Source organism: Cygnus atratus, chromosome 3 (genome assembly GCF_013377495.2).
Source record: "Cygnus atratus isolate AKBS03 ecotype Queensland, Australia chromosome 3, CAtr_DNAZoo_HiC_assembly, whole genome shotgun sequence".
NCBI lineage: Eukaryota > Metazoa > Chordata > Aves > Anseriformes > Anatidae > Cygnus > Cygnus atratus.
The window spans coordinates 6,610,125-6,633,720 of record NC_066364.1 but is presented as its reverse complement, the minus strand read 5'-3'; the positions used below and the strand labels follow the sequence as shown (position 1 = coordinate 6,633,720).

Here is a 23,596-nt window from a genome sequence, read left to right as displayed (position 1 = left end):
TTATGGCAGGGAATCAGATGCTAACCAGCCATTGCTGAACTTGTTTAGATTATTTCAAGGTCATGAACATAAATGATACATACACTGCATATCTGCATACATGTATGCTGGTAGGAGCTGATGTGATCCATATTTCCAAAGTCACTGAGCTCTTCTTTAGGAAAAAGTGTTTTGCCATTAAAGTTTGGAGTGAAAAAGGAAAGAAAACATGAGCAAATTCCCTCTCTTATATCAAACCCAGTAAAAACATGGAATGAATATCAAACTGATCAGAATGGCATGTTGGAATTTCTCTTAGAAACAAAAAAGTTTTCTAATTCTACCAAGCAAGATGTTTTTTTCCCCCTAAATGTTCTTAGCAAAAGTGAAGTATACAGACAGAATCATAAAACTACTGGAAAGAGACAAAGCCATGTTTGAATCAAGCATTCAGGAGATATTTTCCTCCACTCTTGGGAAGTGAAGCTGAAGAATACGAACTCAGCTTAGTGGTTCAGAGCTGAGACAAGAAGCAATGCCACCAAGGGGAAAACTGAGAAGTGTGCAAATCCCCCACAAAATGCAATAGCAAGACCATGTGTGCATCCTATATTGCCTCAAGGGAGGGGAAATATGCTCAATTGCCCTTTGAGAGAGGCAGGCTCCTCCATATCTTGAATTCAGTAGCACCACTAATGCTTTTCAGCGGCTGAGAATCTTGAGAAAAGTTTGTAGTAGATTTCTGAATACATGCACATGCATGAAAACACAGAAACCACAACGCAGACTTAGAGCAATATCACACAGAACATGGACAGTATATGTGATTATCAAGGTAATACTAACAAGACAAGAATATTTAGCTGCTTTATTTTGGAAAATGGTTGAAATGTCCATTACATTATGAAATACATTGCAATTTTCTATGCACAGCCCTTTTGTCCTCAGCTTGAGCTGGCAGCTTGGGGACAAACAACAAAATTCCCCTGGGGGCTGTGGTGCCCAGATTGGAGTAAAAGCGATCGAACACAATTCATGGGGAGGCACCACTACCACCCCTGCCTCTGTGTGCTAGCATGTGCCACAGTATACAAAAACACATGAAGGGTAAGGAAGTGGACCAACTTCCCTCAAACTCAGTGCTCCAGAAGTTAGGCATCCCGTCCAAGATAGTGCATAATCTCCATAGATAAGACTGACACAAAGGTACCTCCAGACTGAGGTTTAATACCAACTCAATAGGGAACTACACCAAGATATCCAAAGAGAGAGAGATTTTCCCAAGGTTACAGTTCATAAATAAGGTACCATGACGTGGGGCTTTTGGATGAGCTTGTAAGGAATGCAAACCATTTAAAATATGGAAATATTTTGCTTGTCGTGCAAATGCAATTCTTGCCTCACAAGCTCATTAGCTAGGAGGTAGGAATTCATGCAACAATAATTATGTACAGGTACTTCACTGACCTTTTCTTAAATGTGCCTTGATGTGCTTTCTTAATTGTGATTTAATTAAAGACACACAGACGTTGAAGAAAAATGTTATCTTCTTATACCCCAAATTAATTTTGAAATTATTTAAGTAATAATTTACTATACTCAAGATAACATCCATTTAACTACAGGCCGCCTGCTTCCCATTTCAATCTCCTCGAGTTTTTTGGAGCCCTGAAATACAGATGAAATATTTCTACATTTCCAAGTCATTGTAGAGAATACTACAGAAGGTGGTATTTGTCTACACTCTTGTGATTGCACTTGGGTTTTCATGATTTTGCTAAACATAATTAAGATTTGTTTAATTAACAATTTGCCAGCAAAATTAGTGCATGCCAAATGTATGCTAAAGTTCAAGATGATCAGTACATATGGATGATTTTTTGGAGAAAAGTTCACAGTCAGAAATGTTGCCTCGAGAATGTTAATTTAATCAAGTCACACTGACATTTTCCCCTAAAGAGAAATCAGATAATAATAGGAAAAGTCACATCACCTCATATTTCAAAAGAAAACAAATAAAACCCTTCTAATAAAACCCTTCTAATACTTCTTAATATAAAAGACTTGGCTGTGCAATACCACCAACATAAAATGTTTAGATGATGCAGCCATTTTACACAACTGTAAAAGTGAAATCATGCATTAACTTGCTAAGACAAAAAGATGTTTCCATTATTCTCCCTGAAGAATTTCTTTAAACATTTTTCCTTAATATGCGATGACATCCTACACCAGAACAGACACCCCAATGAAAAAGGATTTCATAAAATCCCAAATAGCACAGAAAACCTAGGGAAAAAAAATAAGATGGGTGATTATCTGAGAGTATATTTATTCCCAGAGGCAAATCACCAAAATCACGTCTTGATGTAGAAAGAGAGGAGAATGTGACAAGTCTGGAGAGGAGGAACACTAAGGATTAATTAGGAAGCATGCAAATTTGTTCAGCTTAGACGAACTTTGACTAATGCCTTCATTCGGATACAAAATTTCATGTGGGAAGGGTCTGGAACTAATATAGGTGTCTAGGAAGAAAATGGAACAATAGAGGAACAGCTGATCAACTGGCCCTCTAAACGTCTGCTCTCTGTCCATAACAGAAAACAAAACTGGAGGTGACTTTTTTTTTTTCCACAAAAGATTGTTTCCATGAAACGGAGCAGGGTCTCAGTTTTATTAAGTCAACCTTTTTGTTCTGTCAGATTTTGAAATTTTAATTGTCAATGAACATGTAGAAAGACTCATTGGTCTGGTATTGGACAACATCCACACCAAAAATGAATGAATCCATATGTACCAACTATGTACCTTCTTGTGCAAATGACCCAGGGCTCCCTTCCACTTCCCTCTCCCTGTCTATCACGCAGCGCACTCTGTGTTATCATTAGAGGTACACAGTGAGTATGAACACCCATGGGAACAAACCGCACCTACAGCCTGGAGCAAGACCAGGCTCATTCCAACCGCAGCTACAGCCTGGAGCAAGACCAGGCTCATTCCAGCTGTAGGACAAGACAAACATGCATTTTTTTTCCAGGGCAACTGCATTTGGCTTGTATACTGCTGCACAATCACTCATACAGCTGAGGAAGGGAAAGAAGAGCCCTTGACAAAAGAAAGGAAAGCACTCAGCTGCAAATTTCTTCATTTCCTCCAAATTTCCCCATCGGAAAAGGTGATAGCCTTTATGAGAGAGTCCCAGGGAAGAGGATGGCGAGATGCAGAGTGGAGACCAAGTTTTTTTTTTTTTTTCCTGAGCTGGATGTGGCTTGGGTTTTCGTCTTGCAACCCCTGCTCTAAACAGTTCAGTCAATATTTACATAAATATGTAAATAAAAAGCCAATTTGAGGCATCAGAATTTTGTGGAAGTTCCCAGTAAAACACATCTAAATTTACACAACATACATTTCATACCAACAGTATCAAAATGCTATATCTGAAATTAAAAGTGATCGCCTGTACTTTTGGATAAGTTTGTTATTTGTTTTGGTTTTAAAATAAATTAATTGGAAGTTATGCTGAAGGGGTGACAAAGACTTTGCAGTAATGAAAATCCTGACATTTTGGTTGAGGATTTGCTCAATAAAGAGGACAAGTCTGGGGAGGGAAGCAGCGTTATCCATTCAAATGTGTATTTTTGTAGCTTGGAAAAAGTACCTTTTGGATTTCCTCGATGCAGACGATAACTGAGGTGGGGGAGCTGCTCCACAGGAGGGAGATCTCAGCGCTCGCACTACACATTCCCCACAGGTCTGTGCTAACGCTGATGAAAAAAGGGGAAAATCTATGACATTAAGATGACAGATTCCATTATATTTGCACCTTCAGTGGCTGTCTGGTCAGGAGAAAGAAAGTGTGAATGTGCTGAGCAAGATGACTTTGACTTTTAAAAATCGTTTTTATCAAGGTCATGCAAGCAGCCCAAACTTTTAATTACCACGGGGAAGGTTTCCATGCCTGTAGCTCAACACTGGTTTTACCTGGGAACGACACCAGAGCATTAGCGAGGTGCTCTCAATGTGATGAAGAGACAGGCTGGCCATTTCCAGAGGTGCTCAGCTCACAACCCATCAGGGAAATCATAGAATCGGAGAATGGTTTGGTCAGAAGGGACCTTAAAGCCCATCCAGTTCCAACCCCCTGCCGTAACTGGGGACACCTTCCACCAGACCAGGTTGCTCAAAGCCCCATCTGACCTGGCCTTGGGCACTTCCAGTGTGTTTTATCAACATGATTTTTTGTAAGGAAAATGCTTTAGGTATTTGTTTTCTGTATTGTTTCCATATTTTCACCCTTCCACTCGGTTTCCATTTTAAAAATTCTTCAGTCAACCTTTGGGAACAAATTTTTGTCTTCATCTCGGCCTCTCTGAGAAGATACTGTCTGTTACTCTGATGACAAAAAGTTAGAACACGGTAATTCATTTGCACATTTCCTCATCTTTCTCTCACATGAATGCAGGAAGCAAATAGCCTCATTAGTCTGCAGCCCCAGACATGCGTGCTTTAACAGATATCACAAATTTGCCACTAGCCACATATCGGTGAATTTTAATCCTGCCAGAGACATTTCACTTCATTGGGTTGGTTGTTTATTTTTAATAGCTCTGTATACCTAACGCCCTATAAAGCTGTTAAACAGTAGAACTTATTCTATGCACAGCCTCTATTGATATTGCATGGACAGACTTACCCTTTTTTTCCACATATAAAGGCTATGTAATGTATTTTGATACATGCACATACATATACTGTTCCTTAAGTCTGGTGATAAAGCCAATGACATACCTTTCATCCATAAACCAATCTAACACTTCCTGTCGTTAGAGCATCTTTGTAAAAAAATTTAAAGGTAACACATTGGGAAGTGTGTTATTTGAGAAAATAAAATCATATGCTGTATCTGAAAGATGCTGCAAAGGCATGCAGCCAGGGACAGCATATTCAAGGTTACTCTTTGGGTGGGAAAAACCTAAACCAGTACTCAGTGAGTATTTCTGAGCGCCTAATCGAGTAGCCCTACAACATTGGCTCAGAAGCGAATGTCAATGTGCAGTCAGAACAACCCTGCCCAGGATACTTTGTGGGCCAAAACTTTCTCAAAACTAGCTAAATTGATGACTCTCAATTATCTTTCAATGGCAAAGCAACGGCACAGGAAAAAGGCTAAATCATTACATGGACGTCAACTCTGCAAGAAAGGCTCTAGGTTCACTGGGTAGCCCAGGAAAAGACTACAAAACAAGTTGAAATTCAGAAGGAACTTGCCTCAAATATTATTTTCCAAATGAATAATTTGTTACACTGAAATTGTCTTTGTTTTTAACTTACACAGAAACTGGGTCGAACACACGCCAAGACAATCTCGATAATAAAAGCAAGATGACTGAAGTTTCAGACTTCAGCAGGGCAAAGAAAATATTCTACAAGTGCGCAAGTTGTTCCTTCAAATTTAGAGTTTTTATTTACTTATTAGTATGATTGCAACTGTGTACAAATAAAAGAACTGAAGAAAGCCCATTACAATTTTTTTCTATTTTTGATGTTTACTTGGTTAATATTCATTGCACCAATAAAATAACCTTGTTTTAAAAAATGCAAACAAGTACCACTGAACCCATTTTGTCCAACATTTGTAGACACACTGATGAAAATGAACTTCTTTTCTAGATATTCACCCAAACATACCTCTCAGCAGTGCTACTTTTAGAAAGTCTTAGCAGTTCAGCCTTCTGGAGTCAGATCTCCAGACAATAATTTAAGAAAAAAAAAAAAAGACTTGCAGATACTAACTATATTTCAAATGTCTCCCTTTATGGTTCTCTACTGCTATTAACATTTCTATTAGATTGTTGTTTTTTTTCTAAATACATAGGAATTTTGGTGAATAGAAAATCTTGGAAAAGCATTTCTGCTGTGAAATATGTTAAGGATGTTGATTTACAATGTATCTACTTTCTAATGATGACAGGAATTTATTTTGGAAATCACGGGTTTACCCCTAAGAATTATCCAATAACTCATTTCATACTATCTGCTTTTATTTACATTCTCATAAGATCTGTATCAGACCACATGACTTGTTTTAATATACTGGAAACAATGATTTAGTTATGTCAAATCTTATCGAGTTAACCTGAATTCAAGCCCAGATTTCACCAGTTGAAAATAATACAATTTTAACAAAGTTTCTTTCATAAAAATGCATGATTTCAGAGGCAATAAATTGCCCTTTTCCCCTTGCATCAGCAAAATTAACACCTTCCTAAGAATTAAGAATTTTGGTAAATGATTGTTAATTACCTGATTTCCTGCAGTGAGAGATGACTACCTTATGGTACTAAACCACATCACTTCTACTTAGAACTGCACAAGGCAAAGACTTTTTATTAGCAGGTACATATTTGCAAATATGTTTGTCTTACCTGTCACCAACATATTTCAGAGTGTAATTTCATAAACACATGCATAACAAAATATTCAAGAGGAAGCCTTCAGTGTCACTGGCACTACTGTTATTCTGTTATTCACCTATTTTCTGGCATCTTGCAGAATCTTGAGCCATAGTCCAGGACTCCAGCATGCTAAGCTCTGTGCAATAATAGCATGAAAGAAAAACGAATAGATCATATTCTCAATATTCAAATTTGGTATTTAGGTCAGGGTTGTGCTGCACTGTTTCACCAAGGGAGAATTTAATCAAGGTCAGAAAATACTGTTCCCAGTGTTGAGACTTTCAGGAAAGAAAAGGCAAGGTTAGGTATGGCATGCCTCAAGTAATCATCCACATCAGTGATTGGACTGACCAATTTTTATGAAAATCAAGTTATCACCAACTTTCACTAACGTAAAGTAAAAAAAAATAGAAGAGCTGGAAGGAACAACAGTGCTTCTCACACAACTCATCTCCTTTCTCCCCTCTGGCTCAATTTCCATTTCCATAAAGCACATTATTTTTAAGAATCTTGTGGTAGCTCACGTGATCAGGAACACATGCCAGCTATTTATTCAGCTTTGTAATTTACATATCCAGGCCTGTGTCCAGCAAGAAGGGCAACTAACATTCCTTTAGATGGAAGCGATCATGCATGCATCAGGCGCATCCTATCTTGCATATTCAAATGATACTTAATTGCAAAAATGCCCTCAAGGAAATAAATTCCATAATTTCTTGCAAACCCTCAGTGGTAAAGTGTCCTACAAACAGACTGCCTTCTGCTGCTGATAAACCGCAGAGCTCCAGATAACTGGGAGAGCAACCTTTGGACATCTCATGAACTTCTGCTCTGAGTTTTTGGCAGCTGTTATCTCCCATTGCGACATACTTAACCCTAGATGTCTCAAATGCCTTGGGACAAAGACCATGTGAAGATCTCCATGGCAGTACTTGCTAATGGGCTTTCCACCTGTTGTAGTTTAGCCCGGCTGGCAGCCAAACACCACACAGCCGTTCGCTCACCCTCCCCCCTCCCTCTCCGGGATGGGGGAGAGAAACGGGAAAGTGAAGCCTGTGAGTTGAGATAAAGATGCTTTATTAAGACAGGAAAATTAATAACAATAATAATAATAATAATAATAGTAATAATGTGTACAAAATAAGTGATGCACAATGCAATTGCTCACCACCCGTTGACCGATGCCCAGCCTATCCCCGAGCAGCCGGCCCCCCCACCCCGGCTAGCCACCCCTATATTTTGTTCAGCATGACGTCAGATGGTATGGAATACCCCTTTGGCCAGTTTGGGTCAGCTGTCCTGGGTCTGTCCCCTCCCAGCTCCTGCTGCACCCCCAGCCTGCTCGCTAGCAGGGCAGAGCGAGAAGCTGAAAAGTCCTTGGCTTGGTGTAAGCATTGCTCTACAACAATTAAAACATCAGCATGTTATCAGCGCTCTTCTCATCCTAATCCAAAACATAACACCCTGCCAGCTACTAGGAGGAAAATTAACTCTGTCCTACCTGAAACCAGGACACCACCCCTGCCCCACACCTTCACACCAGTGCAACCTCTGTAGGTCTCACCATAAAATGGGTCTGGTGCAGTAAGAACTGCAACGCTGTAGGAGGAACCACACGACACGACGTGGGTCAGAACAGCCCAACGGGGAGCTGCACAATGGCGCATACTCATGCGAAGCCGCGTGATGGCTAAAGCCTGGTGTCCAGCTACTATTTGGCTATTAGCAGGACCCAGATGGGGCTTGAAGGGCTGGTTGCTGAACCACAAAGTCTCCAACGAGGTAGTAAATAAATAAATAATAATAATAGTTTTGCGGCCATTTTCTTTATCACCATCACAACTAAGTTGTCTTGTGTCTGTTTCAGATGACAGTCACTAATTTTTACGGATTTCATTCCTGTATTTGCAGCTTAATGCCCATTAACCAAAAATCTTTTTTTTTGGTGGGTTTTCACACATGTTCATTAAAGGAAGCAGACCCAAATAACAGTTCAACACAGCTTGTAACCTGACGGATGCATCCGTGTACTAAATTAGTTCTTCCACCTACTAGCAAAAAAAAAAAAAAAATCAATACAAATTTAATACTATGACTCCTCTTCTGAAAGGAAAAAGGCAGGTCAATCTATCTTGGTTGCACAAAAAAAGGTGGAAAGCTTATTTGATCACATCTGAGGGAAAGCTCTAGTCAGCCTCAACAGTTTCCTCTAGATTAAAAATATTAATAAAAACTGATTTTATATATATATATATATATATATATATATATATATATATCAGTGAAACTTTTCCCAAGAACAGGTACTTCCAAGACATTTATTGCTTGGCAGCTCATTTTAAGTCAGTGAGTTTTACTACTAATGAGCACGCTGCCAAGTCAGCCTTCAAATCTTGTCTTCAGCAGATCTTTGGGCAGATCCTGACACATTATGCTCAAGTAGCTTGACAGCTTTTTGATAAAAAGGTCAAAATCTTCTGTTCTACTGTCCTATTCCTGTTATGCACGGCAGCACTTAGCTTGCAGTACAGGAGATAAAGGGAGATTTTCTGCCATATCTCTCCGACTGCCAGAGATTAACATAACATTTTGTAATAACGCAGAAGCTAAGCTGGAAATCCAGGCTGCCCCGGAACTCCCAAGCCAACCATCCCAGCAATGTGAGAGATTTTCAGCCACCCCATGACAGAAACAAAGATTGCATGAGTAAGTGTCATTAACTAGAAGAAATGAATCCTCAGTGGTGGAAATAGCAATCACTCAGAGACACTCATCAGTGTTATGGATCTAACATGATTTAGACAGGCGAGGGGTACCCCACCTCTGCTCTCTCGTACCATTGGGAGTCAGGATTAACTACTGATGTCAGGGGAGTATTTCTGGAAGGAAAGTACTCCAAGATGTGATGTGGACTAAAGCTACTACTAACAAATAGCAGGGTTTATTAAGAAGGTTGGCACTGATATGAGTACATTGGTGCAATTATCCCACCTTATTTTTCTTAGGACTGCCATAAAGGTGCCAGCTAAAGCAGAGAGCTCTGCCTGGGGATATCTACACTACCAGGTATTCACATCTGGCTACTGATACCAATGCAAAGGAAAGAAAGGCCCAGGATGATTACCAAGCATTAAGGCCAGAAGGAACTGCTTTACAGGCTGGAGATCTGCTTTTCACACCACTGTTCTTATCCCAATAATTAGAGTTTACCAAAAGCCTGATGTAGCAATACCACAGAAAGGAAAATCCTCCACTTCTCAAAATACTTTGTTCCACTACTAATTTACCCTTCTTACAGAAGACTAGTTGAAGCCAGATGAATTCAAGCTAAATATAGCTTGATCTTCCAATAGCCCACTAATCAGAACAGTCTGCCTGTTCCCTGACCAGGGACATTGCAGCATGAATAAGAAGTAAATTATAAACCTTGACTTGCATTCCCAAGGGTTGGAATGGTCTTCCTGATCAACCCATTGTTCAACACAATCTTCAAAGAGCCCAAATAGATGACTTATTATTGGTCTCAATCTGAAACAAAAGTATCCAAAGGATACACGTACATCTTCCATGGGGGTTGAAGGACTGTAATTAAACACTGATGCTTAAGCAAACAGCAGAGCACTTGGGCTTCTCAAGTTTAGCACTGCTGAAAATAAAAATACAAAATCCATTTACCAGCTGTAGCTAAGTAAACAAATTGGCAGAAGGTGACTTTTTCCAGTTGTGAAAGAGAATGACCTTAGCACATGGCTGCAGCAATTAGTGACCGATGGGCTAGTTTTGTAGAATCAGAACAGGCATGCAGAACAGAGCCGACCAAGCCCCAAGTGAGAAGGCGTTGCTAAAGTTGGGCTGAGTTTCACATACAGTGGGAGCTGAAAGGACCCGAAGGGACACGGTGACCTACCAAATTTGACCTGCAATGAGGATTACACATAAACAAGCTTGCAAACCTTACACCATTAGAAAGTTTTTTCTTTGTTAAATAGAGATGGAAGCCATTAAAAACAAACAAACAAACAAACAAAATCTTTAACTACAGAAAAAACCACGGAAAGAGTTGATTATGTCAACAGATAAGAGAAAAGCTAACATTATATACAACCCCAATGGCAAATCAATATTATTTATATCCTCCTTAAGAGAATGAATAAATAAAAAGCTGTCTGATAGTGCAGAATATGTAAGAAATGGTAAACTAAACCAACTGATGCAACACTGCTTGCATCACTGCCTACAGGACACAAATGGGACATCTGACCTGGAAGCCAGGGAAAGGAAATACTGTCCTTTTTAGGATTTTGACCAGATCACAGACAGGCTGAAAACACATTCACAGGTGAGTATAGGAAAAGGAAAAAAAGGAAAAAGGAAAAGAAAAAAAAAAAAGGAAAAAGGAAAAAGGAAAAAGGAAAAAAAAGAAAAAGGAAAAAAAGGAAAAAGGAAAAAGAATAAAGAGGTCTTAAGAAAAGTTCAGTTTTATCAGATTCCCATCCAAAGTTGCAAAACGAAATGCAAAGGAAGGAGTTTTTCTGATTTCAGCATGACCCTCCCACCTGTGGGCAGTCTCTCTGATCCAAAAGACAAGAAGTCTGGACCTTGCATTTGTGGATCTTTCCCCAGAAAAAAAGCAAATCTCGGCACACAAGCCTTGCTCCGGTATTTTTCTGTCATCTGTCCAGGGTGAGGCTGCAATTGCCATCATTGCAGCTACCTGCTCCCACACTGCACAAGGCAGAAGGTCACAAGGGGACCTCGTCTCAGCCTTCAAAAAAATGGAAGATGGGAGGAAGCAAAAGACAGACAGACGGACAGTAGGAAAATGAAAGGGAAGAAAACCCAGAGAGATAGAAAACGGCAAATTTTGCAGTGGAACAAAGGTTGTGAGAGGAAACTCCAATCATTGGGAAGGTAAGAAAGAAAGAGTTGAAGAAGTGTTGCGCATCCAAAACTGTGCTTCTTTCCATAGCCTGAAACATGAACTAACTTCAGGAAGGATATTATCCTACTACCCCTACTTGTCTAGCAAAACATACTGTTGACATAGAAATCCAAGCAAACCACAAGGCAGCACCTGAATGCTTCTTTGCCAAGTGACATTTCCACAGTTAAATCACTTCCTGATGCCCTGCAGAGCATGACTGCCTAGATGCTTTTGTAGGCAGCAGAGGGACTTCTCTGCAATGTGGATAAATTAAGATCCTGCCCAATAACTTGTTTTGGCTTTGAGCTTGATGCAAGAGAATTCAATTTTACCTACCCAGCCAATGAGCTCTGATATTTGTCTACACTTGGCCATGCAATCAACATTGCAGGTCCAGGGAAAACTATGGTTTGTCCTATTAATTGCAACACCTGGTGAAGAAGAACACTTCAGGTTTTCAAGTCTGACCACATTGGCAGGCCTGCTGGAACAGCTCCAAAACAAACTGCTGTACATTAATGGGTCTATCTCATAATAATTGGCACTGACATTAATCTGTTACAACAGAATTTCAACTCTAGTGATTTTTCTTCTCCCTCTAGCTAGGATTAGAATTTAGCCATCAGCTCACAACACTTACAAAAAAATTACCATTTCACAATGCTTAGAGGACAGCTACAGCTTTCACCTCTCAAAAAACATTCATGAAATGTCCTTGGTCAGCTTAATTTGGGGGTATAAAAAATAAATCTTCAGTCCTTACCCTCATCCTGTACCATTAACTGGTTCTCTATAAAACCCCAGCTATTCTTAATTAGCTAAAGGATAATAAAACCCAGGGCAAAATACTGTGGTTTGTGCCAGCTTCTGCAAATCCACAGCTATAAAGAACTGTGGTCTGACACACACCTGGATGTACATATGAGGGAAGGGCAAGGTGTTCGGTTGAGGCAAATCCTGTTGTGTTTGCAGGTACTATAAAAATCCCAATGTTTCATTAATAAAATTTCACTGTTAACAGGAAAACAAACAAGTGAAAACAAAACAACAACAACAACAAAATCTGAGTTAAATGCAGCCCTGGAAAGAAAGCCAACAGGAAAGAGAGGTGTTTTTAAATCTATTGCACAACTCTATGACACATGCAACTTGCAGGGGGGGAAGAGGAGAGGTAGGCAAGGAGTAAGCTCTATAATTGCTTCAAGAAGAGAAATGTCAAGCACAGAAGATGCTGCTTGACACTAAGAAGTGGACTTTGGGGGCAATAGTCTTTTTAAATTTACGTTACACAGAATCCCAATTTTATCTCCATTTAATCAAAGCTCTCCAGCATGCAGATACACTGTAAAAAAAAAAAAAAAAAAAAAAAAAAAAAAAAGGAGCAGGGGTAGCCTCTTATAATGAGTCTATGTAGAGACAAGACAGGAGTGGAAAATGCAAAGCAGCAACTGATTCCTGGGGACAAGAGCAACCATCTCACGGCCCAGACCAGGGCTCTGCCCTACAGATCACCATCTCCACTGTCTCAGCTTCTCTCTGTGATGCTAGCTGTGGGTTTTTCATAGTATTTTATCACATGCCCCACAACCCACAGTTCATCTGCCAGGATATTTTTCTCCCTCTTCAGTAAAAGAGTGCTGATGACATAAGCCAGCAGTACGCTAATTAAATCAGCTATATTTCAAACATATATGAAGAACTGTAGAAGCCAGAATAGGAAGAGACATTTTTGGTTTGAGTAATATTAGCTAATTATAAAGGGTGTTTGTCTACATCTTTTGATAGAGGAAGATAAGGACCACTTACTAGAAACAATGACAACATTTCAACTTTATTTTCATTTGAAAGCATCAACTTGTCCTGACAAGAGACAACAACATTTCTGTCAAAGTCTTCATTATTAAAGGTTTCTTTCCAAGGACTTTTATTTCTTTCTAATAAAACCAGATATACAATCATCTATGGATAAACTGTTTCCTTGGTTAGTACACCACATGTGATATGGGAGATCTCCATCTACCTGATTCAACTCCGAATCATATTCAAAGCTTGCTTTCCCACATCTAAAGAGGGAAGCTAGATATTTGCAGAGGGCTTTTCCTTCTTCATCTGTCCGTTTGTTGCAGGACTAGAAAAGGAATGCAAATTCTGTCCTGAAAGACTAAAAAAAAATGTTTTCTACATTTCCTCTGACATAGAGGTACTGAGATGGAGAACAGAGCTGTAACACAGAAACAGAGTTATGCTATCCCTCAGCCTGAAAGTACAGACATCGGATGAATACAGTGCCCACCTAACAGAATTACTTGTGGTCAAGGACAAAAAAAATAGCTATATAACACTCAAAGTTATTTCATTTTTAATGTGATGTACAAATGTTCGAACAGCCCCACATGCTGTACAGCTCGTTATTGCACTGATGTGGAAAAAAAACAAAACAGGAAGAACTTGAAGCACTGAAATGGCAAATGAGGACAAACTCTCCTCACAGCAGTTTTCACAAAGGTGAGAAACAACTTTTACATGTCACTGTGCTTTCTCTGAGGGTTGCAGCAACGCTGATGGTTTCTTGCTCCTGACAGCAGGTTCAGGACCTTTTCTCTTCTGGTTTTCACGATGCTTCCTGTGGTCATGCTCCAAGAAAGTGCTGTCCACACTCTGAACTGATCACCACTAAGGCTCATCTCAAACCAGAATTTCCCTGCAAGAGTTGCTCCTTGTCCTCTCACTGGTCAGATCCACTGAAGACAACCGTCCACTGCTAGGACTAGGAGAAAAGAAAGCAGCAGCTCAGATTAGATATATCTTCCATATAGGTAGAGGCTCCACTTCAAACAGGAGGTGCCTTAAAATCCTCTGAGAAACACCACAGTTAGCTTAAAATCTGAACCAAAAGAAATGAAACGCTAGAAGACCTGAAGTAAGTCTGGGGTGCATCAAGCACAGCACTGCTAGTCGGCTGAGGGAAGTGACTAACTCACTCTACGCTGGTGTGGCCTCACCTCGAGTACTTTGTACAGTTCTGGGCACTGCAATAAACGGAGGACATAAAACTATTAGAGAGTGTCCAAAGGAGGGCTACGAAGGTGGTGAAGGGTCTGGAGGGGAAGACATTTGAAGAGCAGCTGAGGTCCCTTGGTTTGTTCAGCCCAGAGCAGAGCAGGCCGAGGGGAGGCCTCATGGCGGCCTGCAGCTCCCTCAGGAGGGGAGCGGAGGGGCAGGCGCTGAGCTCTGCTCTCTGGGGACAGCGACAGGACCCGAGGGACCGGCATGGAGCTGGGACAGGGGAGGGTCAGGCTGGGTGTGAGGGAAAGGTTCTGCACCCAGAGGTGGTCGGGCACTGGGACAGGCTCCCCAGGGCAGCGGTCACGGCACCGAGCTGCCGGAGTTCAAGAAGCACTGGGACAATGCTCCCAGACATAGGGTCTGGTTTTGGGTGGTGCTGTGTGGAGCCAGGAGTTGGACTCCATGGTCCTTGTGGGTCCCTTCCAACTTGCCACATTCTTTGTTTTTACAGGAGTCTGCATAACCCTAGATGTTTTAAATATTCACCACTAAGACTCCAGATATGTAGTCCCATTCTGAAGCTCTCTGAAGTGTCTTAGAAGAAAAAAAATATATAGAAAAATGTACCGTGACAAACTTTTCCAGCTTTGGTGAGTCAAGCTCCATATTCACAAACAACTTTACAAGTGAGTAACTAACATTTTCCACCCCTCTCTGTTATGCAATGGTAAATATTTACATGTGGTCTCTTCCACCAAAGTGAGTGACAGCATCAAACCAAGTGCTTAGCCAAATGCAGTTACAGCTTCCACAACCAGTTTTGCTCAGTGAGATAACTCAACACCTTTAGCAAGTGTTGCTCAGTCATGGGATTAGTGTTATTTCCACCTCTTTTTTCCAGAATATTGTTGGTGGTGACTTGAGTGGAATTTTAACTTTCAAACCTGACCTAAAGCCTCATAGGAGGATTTACATCATCAGTTATTTGGATCCTGGGACTGAAAAGCAGGAATTGTAATCTGAGTTTATTAAATAAGGAGCAAATCAGGCACTTCCCTTTTTTTCTTGTTAGACAGGGAAATAGTTAACTTTAGCAGAGCTATTTTATTTTTTCTTTTTAAAAGGGGACCTTCTGCACTGCATTTAAACTTAGCACATAACAGCAAAGCTGGATGCAAGCGAAGACTACATTGGAGAGGAAGGATGCAGTGAAGTCCCAAGTTGCACAATCAGCTTCTCTAACACCAAATGACCCAAAGCACACCAGCAATGCTAGTAGCATAAAGGAAGTATTATCTTTAGTGCCTCTAAAGCCTTCATAACGGAAGGTATCTATTTAACAACAGACAAAGGTTTTCCAGCAGAGGTAGGAAACACTAACTCAATGATGTCAACACATCTATTCTGTCAACATTTTCTTAGGAAGCTGCTGAAACACAGTTGTTTCCTTTGGGTTTAAACATTTCCTTTAAATAAATTGCCTTGATATGAAGAACATTAATTAGCATCAGATATGCTGGCTGAGCTCTGAGTGGTTTCCTGAACTGACATTCAGCTGGAAGCAGAACAACCCTCTTGACACGCTAGAGATGCTGTCATAGAGATATTTTTGTGAAGAAAGCAAACAGGTCATTACATAAGGATTTTGGATTCCTAATTCTGTATCTTACTTAGTAACCTCAAGATAGATCCATTCTACTGAAGGGAAAAGTCATACATATTCTCTTTCTAAAGCACTTTGGTATCTACGTGTGAAGAGAGAAAACCAAAATACTTCTTTTAATTTTGTAAAAATAACAGCAGGTTATGTAGAGGTCACAGATTGCCACATCTACTGTTTAATACCTTTACCTGAAAAATACCTTCCATGTACAAATGAGCAGGTAATATAAATTCTACTTATAGAATTGGCATAAATCCTAAATTAAGCCACTAAGGGGTGAAAAAAAAATTACCTTTGCTAGACTACACTTCCGCTTTGATGAAAGGCAGTTTTTCTTTAAGGCTTCTCTGGTCTGTAAATTAAAAACAACCCCCTAAAATTAGAGGTTACAGTTTCTAAGTGTAGAAAATATTCATATAATCCAGGATTAGAGTCGGAATGACCCAAGTACCTTTCTGTCCAGAAGTGTCCCAAACAACAGGATGAAGAATCCCTAAAAAAATTGGAGATAAAAAACAGTTGCAAAACACCATAACCACATGAAGTTTCTTAAATACTTCTTCTAGCATAGGTAAAATAATGCTTTTATCAGTGTAGAACATCTCATCACCTATGACAATGACAGCAATGCCCCAAATGAGTTTACCCACCCAGGTCCCATGGACTATCCAGGAATGCCAAGAATGGATATATAATTCATGCTAATTCTCATTACAAACTGGACTGATGGGTTACATACCAGAACTTTTTCAACATACTTAATAGCAGCGTTAGCCAAGAAGAACTAAGGCAGTATGGATGTACAATGGTATGTCAGGTAACATTAGACTTTGACACTGGTGAGTTAAACAAAACTATCCTTAATGGCAAGTAAGATTTTCTGGGTATATGTTGGGTGATAAGGATCAGATATCTTTGCAGTTACTCGACATTAACCCATGTATTTTAATATAAATTCTTCCTCTTAATTTTTCATTAGACTTTGTATCAACTGGCTTGTTCTATTGCCCATCTGCATCCATGTCAACGCAGAATACCTAGTGCAGCTACTGCATTAAATAGATAAGATGCAAGGAAAGCCTGCTTTTCAAGCACAGCACATGCTGCCAGCCCCTCTTTGATCTGCTACCTTTTCCCAGGGTCAAAGTTTGAGAGGGCACTATGCCCAGACTAGCTGGGTTTACCTGGAAGGCGTTCAGTAGTGCGAACGTAACATGGAATGCGAGAGAGTGACTATCAATGATTATTGCTAATCCAAACCCCCAGGTGAGGCCCAGAAGAGGTGTCAAAAGGGCAACGTTTTTGCTAATTCGGATCATGTTGCTCAAATCTTGTGACTTGCAGCCATCTCCAATAGAGGGTCTTCCCATCTTCACCACAACCACCACCACCACTGCTAAATTGACAACAATGATGCCCAGAGCAGGTACGACAAAGGCCAAAAGGGCTTTCGTCTCATACCAGTTGAGCCAGCAGGCTCCACTCCTTAAATATCCATTTTTAGGTTCAGTAATAGCAACAGTAAGGATAGATATGAGTAATGGACATCCATATCCAATAGAGAATGCTGTAGCTATGAACGCAGATCTTGTTATCTTAAAAAAAACTAATAACAATCCATAGAGAATCAAGAGACCCAGGGTAAACATCCAAAAAAACAAGGCAAGATAGAAAAAGTGAAGGAAAAAAGTGGCTGCTACACACAGACGGTAGTTCAGGGCTGTGTTGTGCACAATAGCTGCTACAATGAATAAAATATCAGCAGTAAGAAGTGACGTAGCTATGTTCACCAAACAAAAATGGCGCATGTAGGTTATCTCAGTTTTTGTAACGTGATGCCAGACAACAGTCTCGATGGTAAGGCACAGAACCAAGCTGAAAATAGAAAGGCCTAACCCCACACATGTAATGTAATCCAACACCACATTTCGCAGCATGGTAGGGGACATCAAAATGGAGAAGGATTTGAACGTCCGGCGGTGGTGCTTGCACATACAAACAACACTGCTGATGTTGTCTGACTTCATTTTACATGCTTTGCTATCCCATCTCCTCTCAGCAGAGTGCCATCCAACGCACTGAGCCTTGACATTCTCCAGTTTATTCACCTTTTCAAAGGTGAGCAAAATATGCTGAAGCTCTTCTGGAAGAGACACAGATAAAACCATTCCGTTCACAAAAACAGGGTCCAAGCGGCTGGTTTCTATAATGGCTCCAAGTGTGGGAAATGCAATGCTGATTGCTTTGGAAGTGCTAGGTAACTTCAAAAGTTCTTCTTCTGGAATGACCACGTGCCCACTTATATTGCTTGTCTTATTCAACTCCATAGAAAAATCAAAGTTCTTCCCTGAAGTATTTTTATATATGCTGTAGCCTTTAGTAGAGATGAAGTGTTCCTGTATACTTTCCGACCCATTCCTTAGTAGAAGTTTCCCAGCAAATAAGTTCACTGAGTCCAGTAATGTTGAACTGGCATTTCTGTCCCTGACAAAAGCCCAATTGGAAATGATGGAGCTGTTCAGAATATGGTTTGCTATCCTGCTGTAACTCTGAAACAAAGAAGAAAAATACGTTATTTTTCATGTTAAAAGTTCTATTATTCTATTGGCACAGTCTGCAAGAAAAAAAAATTAAATTCAACATTAATTTCTATAAAGTAAATATATGTCTTTGTCAATAAACAGGTTCACATGACCCATCTCAGTCAAGCCCAAACATCTCACTGGCATGAGTCACCAACAGAACTGTACTATCCTCTTCACATCAAAGCTCAAAAGGTACTGGGAAGAACAGTAAAAAATAAAAAAAAATAAAAATAAATATGACACCAGTTCTGTTTCAGATTTTGACCTGCAATGTGGCTCTGTTTACATCTCCCTCTGCACAGTTCTTCCCCCATCTCTCTGATTTCTGAGTTCATCAGGGAAAGATTTCAGTTTTTATCGTGCAACATGTGAAAACACAATTGTGATCAGCATCTCCAACACTGCTTTTTCTGCCATGTAATACTTTAAAAATGAAGTCTTCCTTGTACTGCTCTCCCAAGTCTATAAAACTGTTGCTGCAAACATTTGCTTTTAAAGAAAACAAATTCCACCAATGGGAACTGGAGGATTTCTGCTATACGTGAAAAGGTCAAACATTTTCTCTGACAGCAAAACATGGCCCCCCTTTGGAAACTCGTTCCAGGTGATCTCCATGTGACTTGCAGCTACCACTTCTTTGGAGAGTGCCTGCAAAGTAAGAAACTGCACGGCTGCTCTGGCAAGCTCAGATCCAACTCTTCAAACCCATAAAAGTAAATACCTGCATTTTTCCTCTATTGACATTTTCTGACAACATCAGGGAAATATTCTGTAGCAATTCCACTATATCAGCAATGTTTCCTGGAATTGCTGGTGAAGACAGGATATCTGGGATGATGCATGAAAAATCAGCTTGGCAGTTGCTATTCCCATGGTCATCAGCACCAAAATGTTTTGCTTCATCTCCTGGCTTCCCGTGCACTGGCTTTCCTGCTCCTACAAAGGGCAGGTGTCCTCCAGCAACACTAACATGTCCTCCAGAACTTGGAAGAGGTTCACGTTCAGAAATCCTCTGGAGGGAGAAAAATAAATTTTGGAGAATTAATGAACAGAATCAAAATGATGCTACTGCTACAACCTGCAAACTGTACAGTGCTGGGGTGTGTAACTAACGTGCTGGAAGACCTGAAAACCAGGACCAAAGCTCCACTGAGAAAAATTTCTTTCTTGCACAATGCATTTGGAGGAAGAGGCAAGAACTGAATATATTGTCTTACTCTTCCAGTGACTTGGAAAAAAAAAAGTTTTTTATTTTGTAGTTGGGGAAGAATTTACTACAAATAATCTAATTATTACAGACCTTTGTAGTAATTAGAATTTGGAAGCGCTTTTGTACAGCTGTTCTCTCAGGTTCATCCTAGAGTATCATTGTTTTGGTTTAGATCTGTGTGAAAAACATTAACCAGGTGAAGAAGACAAGTTCATTTCTGAACTGTTTCAACATCGGAAGTGAATTTGGGAAATTCCTATTACTTAGTTTAAGATGAAATCAAAGCTTCACAGTAATTTGGTTTCTAGGATCCCATCTTCTTCCCTTTGCTCAAAATTTAAAGTTTGCGTGGGAGGGAAATGTGTCTTCACAACAAATTATGACCACAGGGGAAAGTAGATGCGTAACAGTTAATGTTACCTGAAAAAGTGACTGAACATCCAGATTTGCACAGGCATCTATGAACATTTGCCACTTTCTATCTTTGCAGACAAAACTCATCTCTCCATGGAAGGAGGGAGAACAAGGCTGAATACAGATAGTTCCACTAACGTCACAGGGAATCAGATTTCTACACCCATCTGGAAAACAAATCAAGCAGATATTGTTCTAATGCGCACGACAGCATACTACGATCCATGAGGCGAGTATCGGGGGCGTAAATACTGATAATGGGTAACATTTCAAGAAAATTAGAAGACACGTAGCTATTCACTGTACCTTGCAGATTACCAGTCTTTGACTCCTTGCTGAGAACCTGAAAAATAAGGTAAAGTGGAATGTATATCGAATGTGAAAATAAATGAAAGGCAACTACCTGGAACAAACTAGAAAAGTGACTTCAATGGTAGAGTAGTCCTTCTGAGGTCCAGAAGACTTTTTAAGATACAGAATAGATTGTTTATGGCCCATCAATCATACAGAACAATTCAGAACTCTCTACTAATGTTTTGTCTCTACATTAAGCCTTCACAGTTGTACTTTTCTACGAAAGTGACAATAGCGAGCTAGTGGTGAAGATCATACATGCCTCCAGTAGTTATCTCTGAGTGAAAAAGCCTGTATTAGTCTTAAGGTCTCCAGCATTCTCACACTGATGTACAAGGATCTGTGTGATTTGTGCCATAAGACGCAGCTACAGCTGTACAGAACACCACCACCAAAGCCTCTTTGTTCCAGTCCTGATTGGAAAGCAACACCAAGGCAGACATGCCATGCTCAGCTTAAGGACACTTGCTGGGACTGCGTGTTGTACAGGCAGACTCAATCCAGAGCAGTTGCTCAGATCTGGCTTTCACTTCTTGGTCAAATGGCTTATCTGCCATCAGCCAAACGCCATCTGGAAAGAAACACTGGCTGTGTGGTGCATTAGAAATCACACTGCTATTGCTATCTAATTTCCAGAGTTGTGCTGGGGGCTGCTTGGCACATTGAGTGTATTGAATATTGTAATATTTTCCTCCCAGACCTACTGAGTTGACTAATTCTTTCACTGCAGGCATCTCTGCTTTGCCACCCTGAAAGCCAGCAAGGAACTTTTACCAGGAGAGCTCTCCAAGACCTTACAGCCTCTAGTCCTCAGGGAGAGGCATCTCTTGTCATCTTATGCTTTGAGGTCCCAAAGCAACAACCGTGTTCCTTGCCTACAGGTGTCTGTACGGAAAGAACAACCCGTTAAAAAAAGTGGAGAGGAATGTATTTTATGTTTCCATCAACTATCATAAATCCTTGGAAGAGATTTGTATCTCACTGGCTCAGATCTGCTTTGAATAAGCACAGTACAACCAGACCAGAACAATTCTGGATGCATTATCCAGACTGCCTAGTAGATCCATGGGAATTCTGGTGATAAATAAGATAAATATAAGCTGTAGCATTCCTGATATGAAATAAGAGATTTTTTCCTTTCACTGGTACGTAAAACTCAATTCTGAATAACTCAAGTGAACTGGTGTTTCTTTCCTGCCCTCCCCCCCATTAAAATCAAATGTTGCAGGTTTCTGTGCCAGAAAGCTCTGGAGTCCACGGTCTCTCACGGACGCAAGGTCATCAACTTCGCTCACCAACTCACCCTGGGAGCAACGCGTGGTGCAGCCGGGAAGAAGTGCACAGCCCAAAGGAGCAGGCAGTGGGCCACCCTCACATCCATTGCCTCGCATTTACTGCTTTTCTCCTGGAAGAAAGATATGCTGAAGATGGCAACATCTGTTTTCCCTTCTTGAACATAGTCCAGTTGCTAGTATGTGAGCAGCTAAACCCATTTCAAACACTGTCCTCGCTGGGCATGCAAAATGATTTTCAGACATTTATCAACTTTTTACTGAAAATGATTTGTGCACTTTTATTTAAAACAAATAAAAAACCTGTTCAATATTAGAAGTTACTGCATTAATAATTTACTGTAAACTGCAAGGTGAAGAGCTTAAAGCATTGCGGCCCGTGGGTGCCTTTTGAAGCAGTTTCACACAACCTCGTCTCTACAGAGTCTAACTTTTGCTACTCTCCTCGGGCAGTCCCTGATGGGAATTGCCATGTGAGATGGAAAACTCAGGCCCTTGGGTCTCAGATATCCAATTATAAGCACTGAGAGCAGATGCTGCCTTCAGCAGGCGCTACCTTTGATTCAGCACATGGCAAACTGTCCAGAGGTGGCAGCCAGCCTTGGCAGAGCACACAGCCTTTATCATCAACATCATAGGACGCTGAAATATATATTGAACAGTTTTAAAGTTAGGTTTAAAGCTAGCGACCATTAGCTCTTCTAAGGACCAAAACTGATAAAGATAAGTGAACCACAAGACTCAGATCAACACTGCTGAGGAACAGGAGATGACCAGGAAACACCTAAAGATATTAGGTGAAGGATTGTACCAACTTCTTTTCAGATTTCTGCAGTCATTAAATAATATTTATTGTATGCTCTTAGCCCTAATTCCATTTCACATTTGGGAATCCTTGAGTTCGTCATGTTTCATTATTAGTTCATATCCACTTTGTATTTATACACTTATGGAACTCCACCTAGGGCTGTTACCTCTAGGTGAGGTAACAGCCTGGGACAGCTCCAGGTATCTGAGGCTCATGGAGATAATGAGCCATGTTACCGGTGAAACACCGATCTCGTTCAGTAGCATTGCTTGACTCATGGAAACTACCCAGCCTCAGCACTGCAAGAACATGCCAAGGTTACTACTACACATCAACAGAAACTTAAAGCAAGGCAAGTAATACAGCAAGAAGTCAGTCGCTTTCGGGAAAGAATATGGATATGCTTATAGAAGTATATAGGCTTGCAGGTATCTCCTGCCCAACTCAGGAGATGGTCACCAGATGCTGCATCTCCTCCTCCAACTAATTTCATTTGGTCATAGCACCCCAGGAGGGCAAAGGTCCCAGCAGAAGGAAAAGAAGAACGAGGAATGAATGTCTGGACAATGGTTAAAAGGAGAGGAAAAAAACCTCTTAAAATAGTAAAAAAGGTAAACTGATAATCTATTTAAGAAGTAATTCAAATTTAAGGTAACCAGTTTATGAAGTCCTTACCTCTGATTTCTGCTAGTTTATAATGGAAGCATTCTGTAGAACCTACAAAACTTTCCCTCATTATTCCATGCCCAAGGACTCATTGCGAGGCAATCTGACCTTGCACGATCACAGGTATAAGAGGACCCCACTCGAAAAACAACATTGGGAACTACACCCTCAGACTGGTGGACCCAAGGTTTCTGGCCAAAGGGTTCTCCATCACCTTAGGTTACAGCTTTCCCCTCTCTG

The 23,596-nt window shown here is 40.5% G+C and overlaps 1 protein-coding gene across 1 annotated transcript; it reads right to left on the bottom strand.

Annotated features, from left to right (window-relative positions):
* Window positions 1-2,423: 2,423 nt before the first annotated feature.
* Window positions 2,424-21,971, bottom strand: ADGRF4 (adhesion G protein-coupled receptor F4). Its single transcript, XM_035560173.1, has 8 exons — window positions 21,894-21,971; window positions 20,543-20,579; window positions 20,243-20,403; window positions 19,334-19,624; window positions 17,212-18,576; window positions 16,479-16,520; window positions 16,320-16,379; window positions 2,424-2,504 (listed from the first exon to the last, which is right to left on the bottom strand). Exons 1-8 carry the CDS (start codon window positions 21,969-21,971, stop codon window positions 2,424-2,426), a joined length of 2,115 nt encoding a protein of 704 aa, XP_035416066.1.
* Window positions 21,972-23,596: the final 1,625 nt, after the last annotated feature.

Bases quoted from the DNA above. Each gene is read 5' to 3' on its own strand.
- ADGRF4 (XM_035560173.1), bottom strand. From the start codon at position 21,971: ATGGATGTGAGGGTGGCCCACTGCCTGCTCCTTTGGGCTGTGCACTTC. The intron at 19,625-20,242 runs GTAACATTAACT...TTCTCCCTCCAG, and splicing joins ATGTTCAGTCACTTTTTCAG to AGGATTTCTGAACGTGAACC. The intron at 16,521-17,211 runs GTAAACCCAGCT...CAATTTTTTTAG, and splicing joins CACTACTGAACGCCTTCCAG to GGATTCTTCATCCTGTTGTT.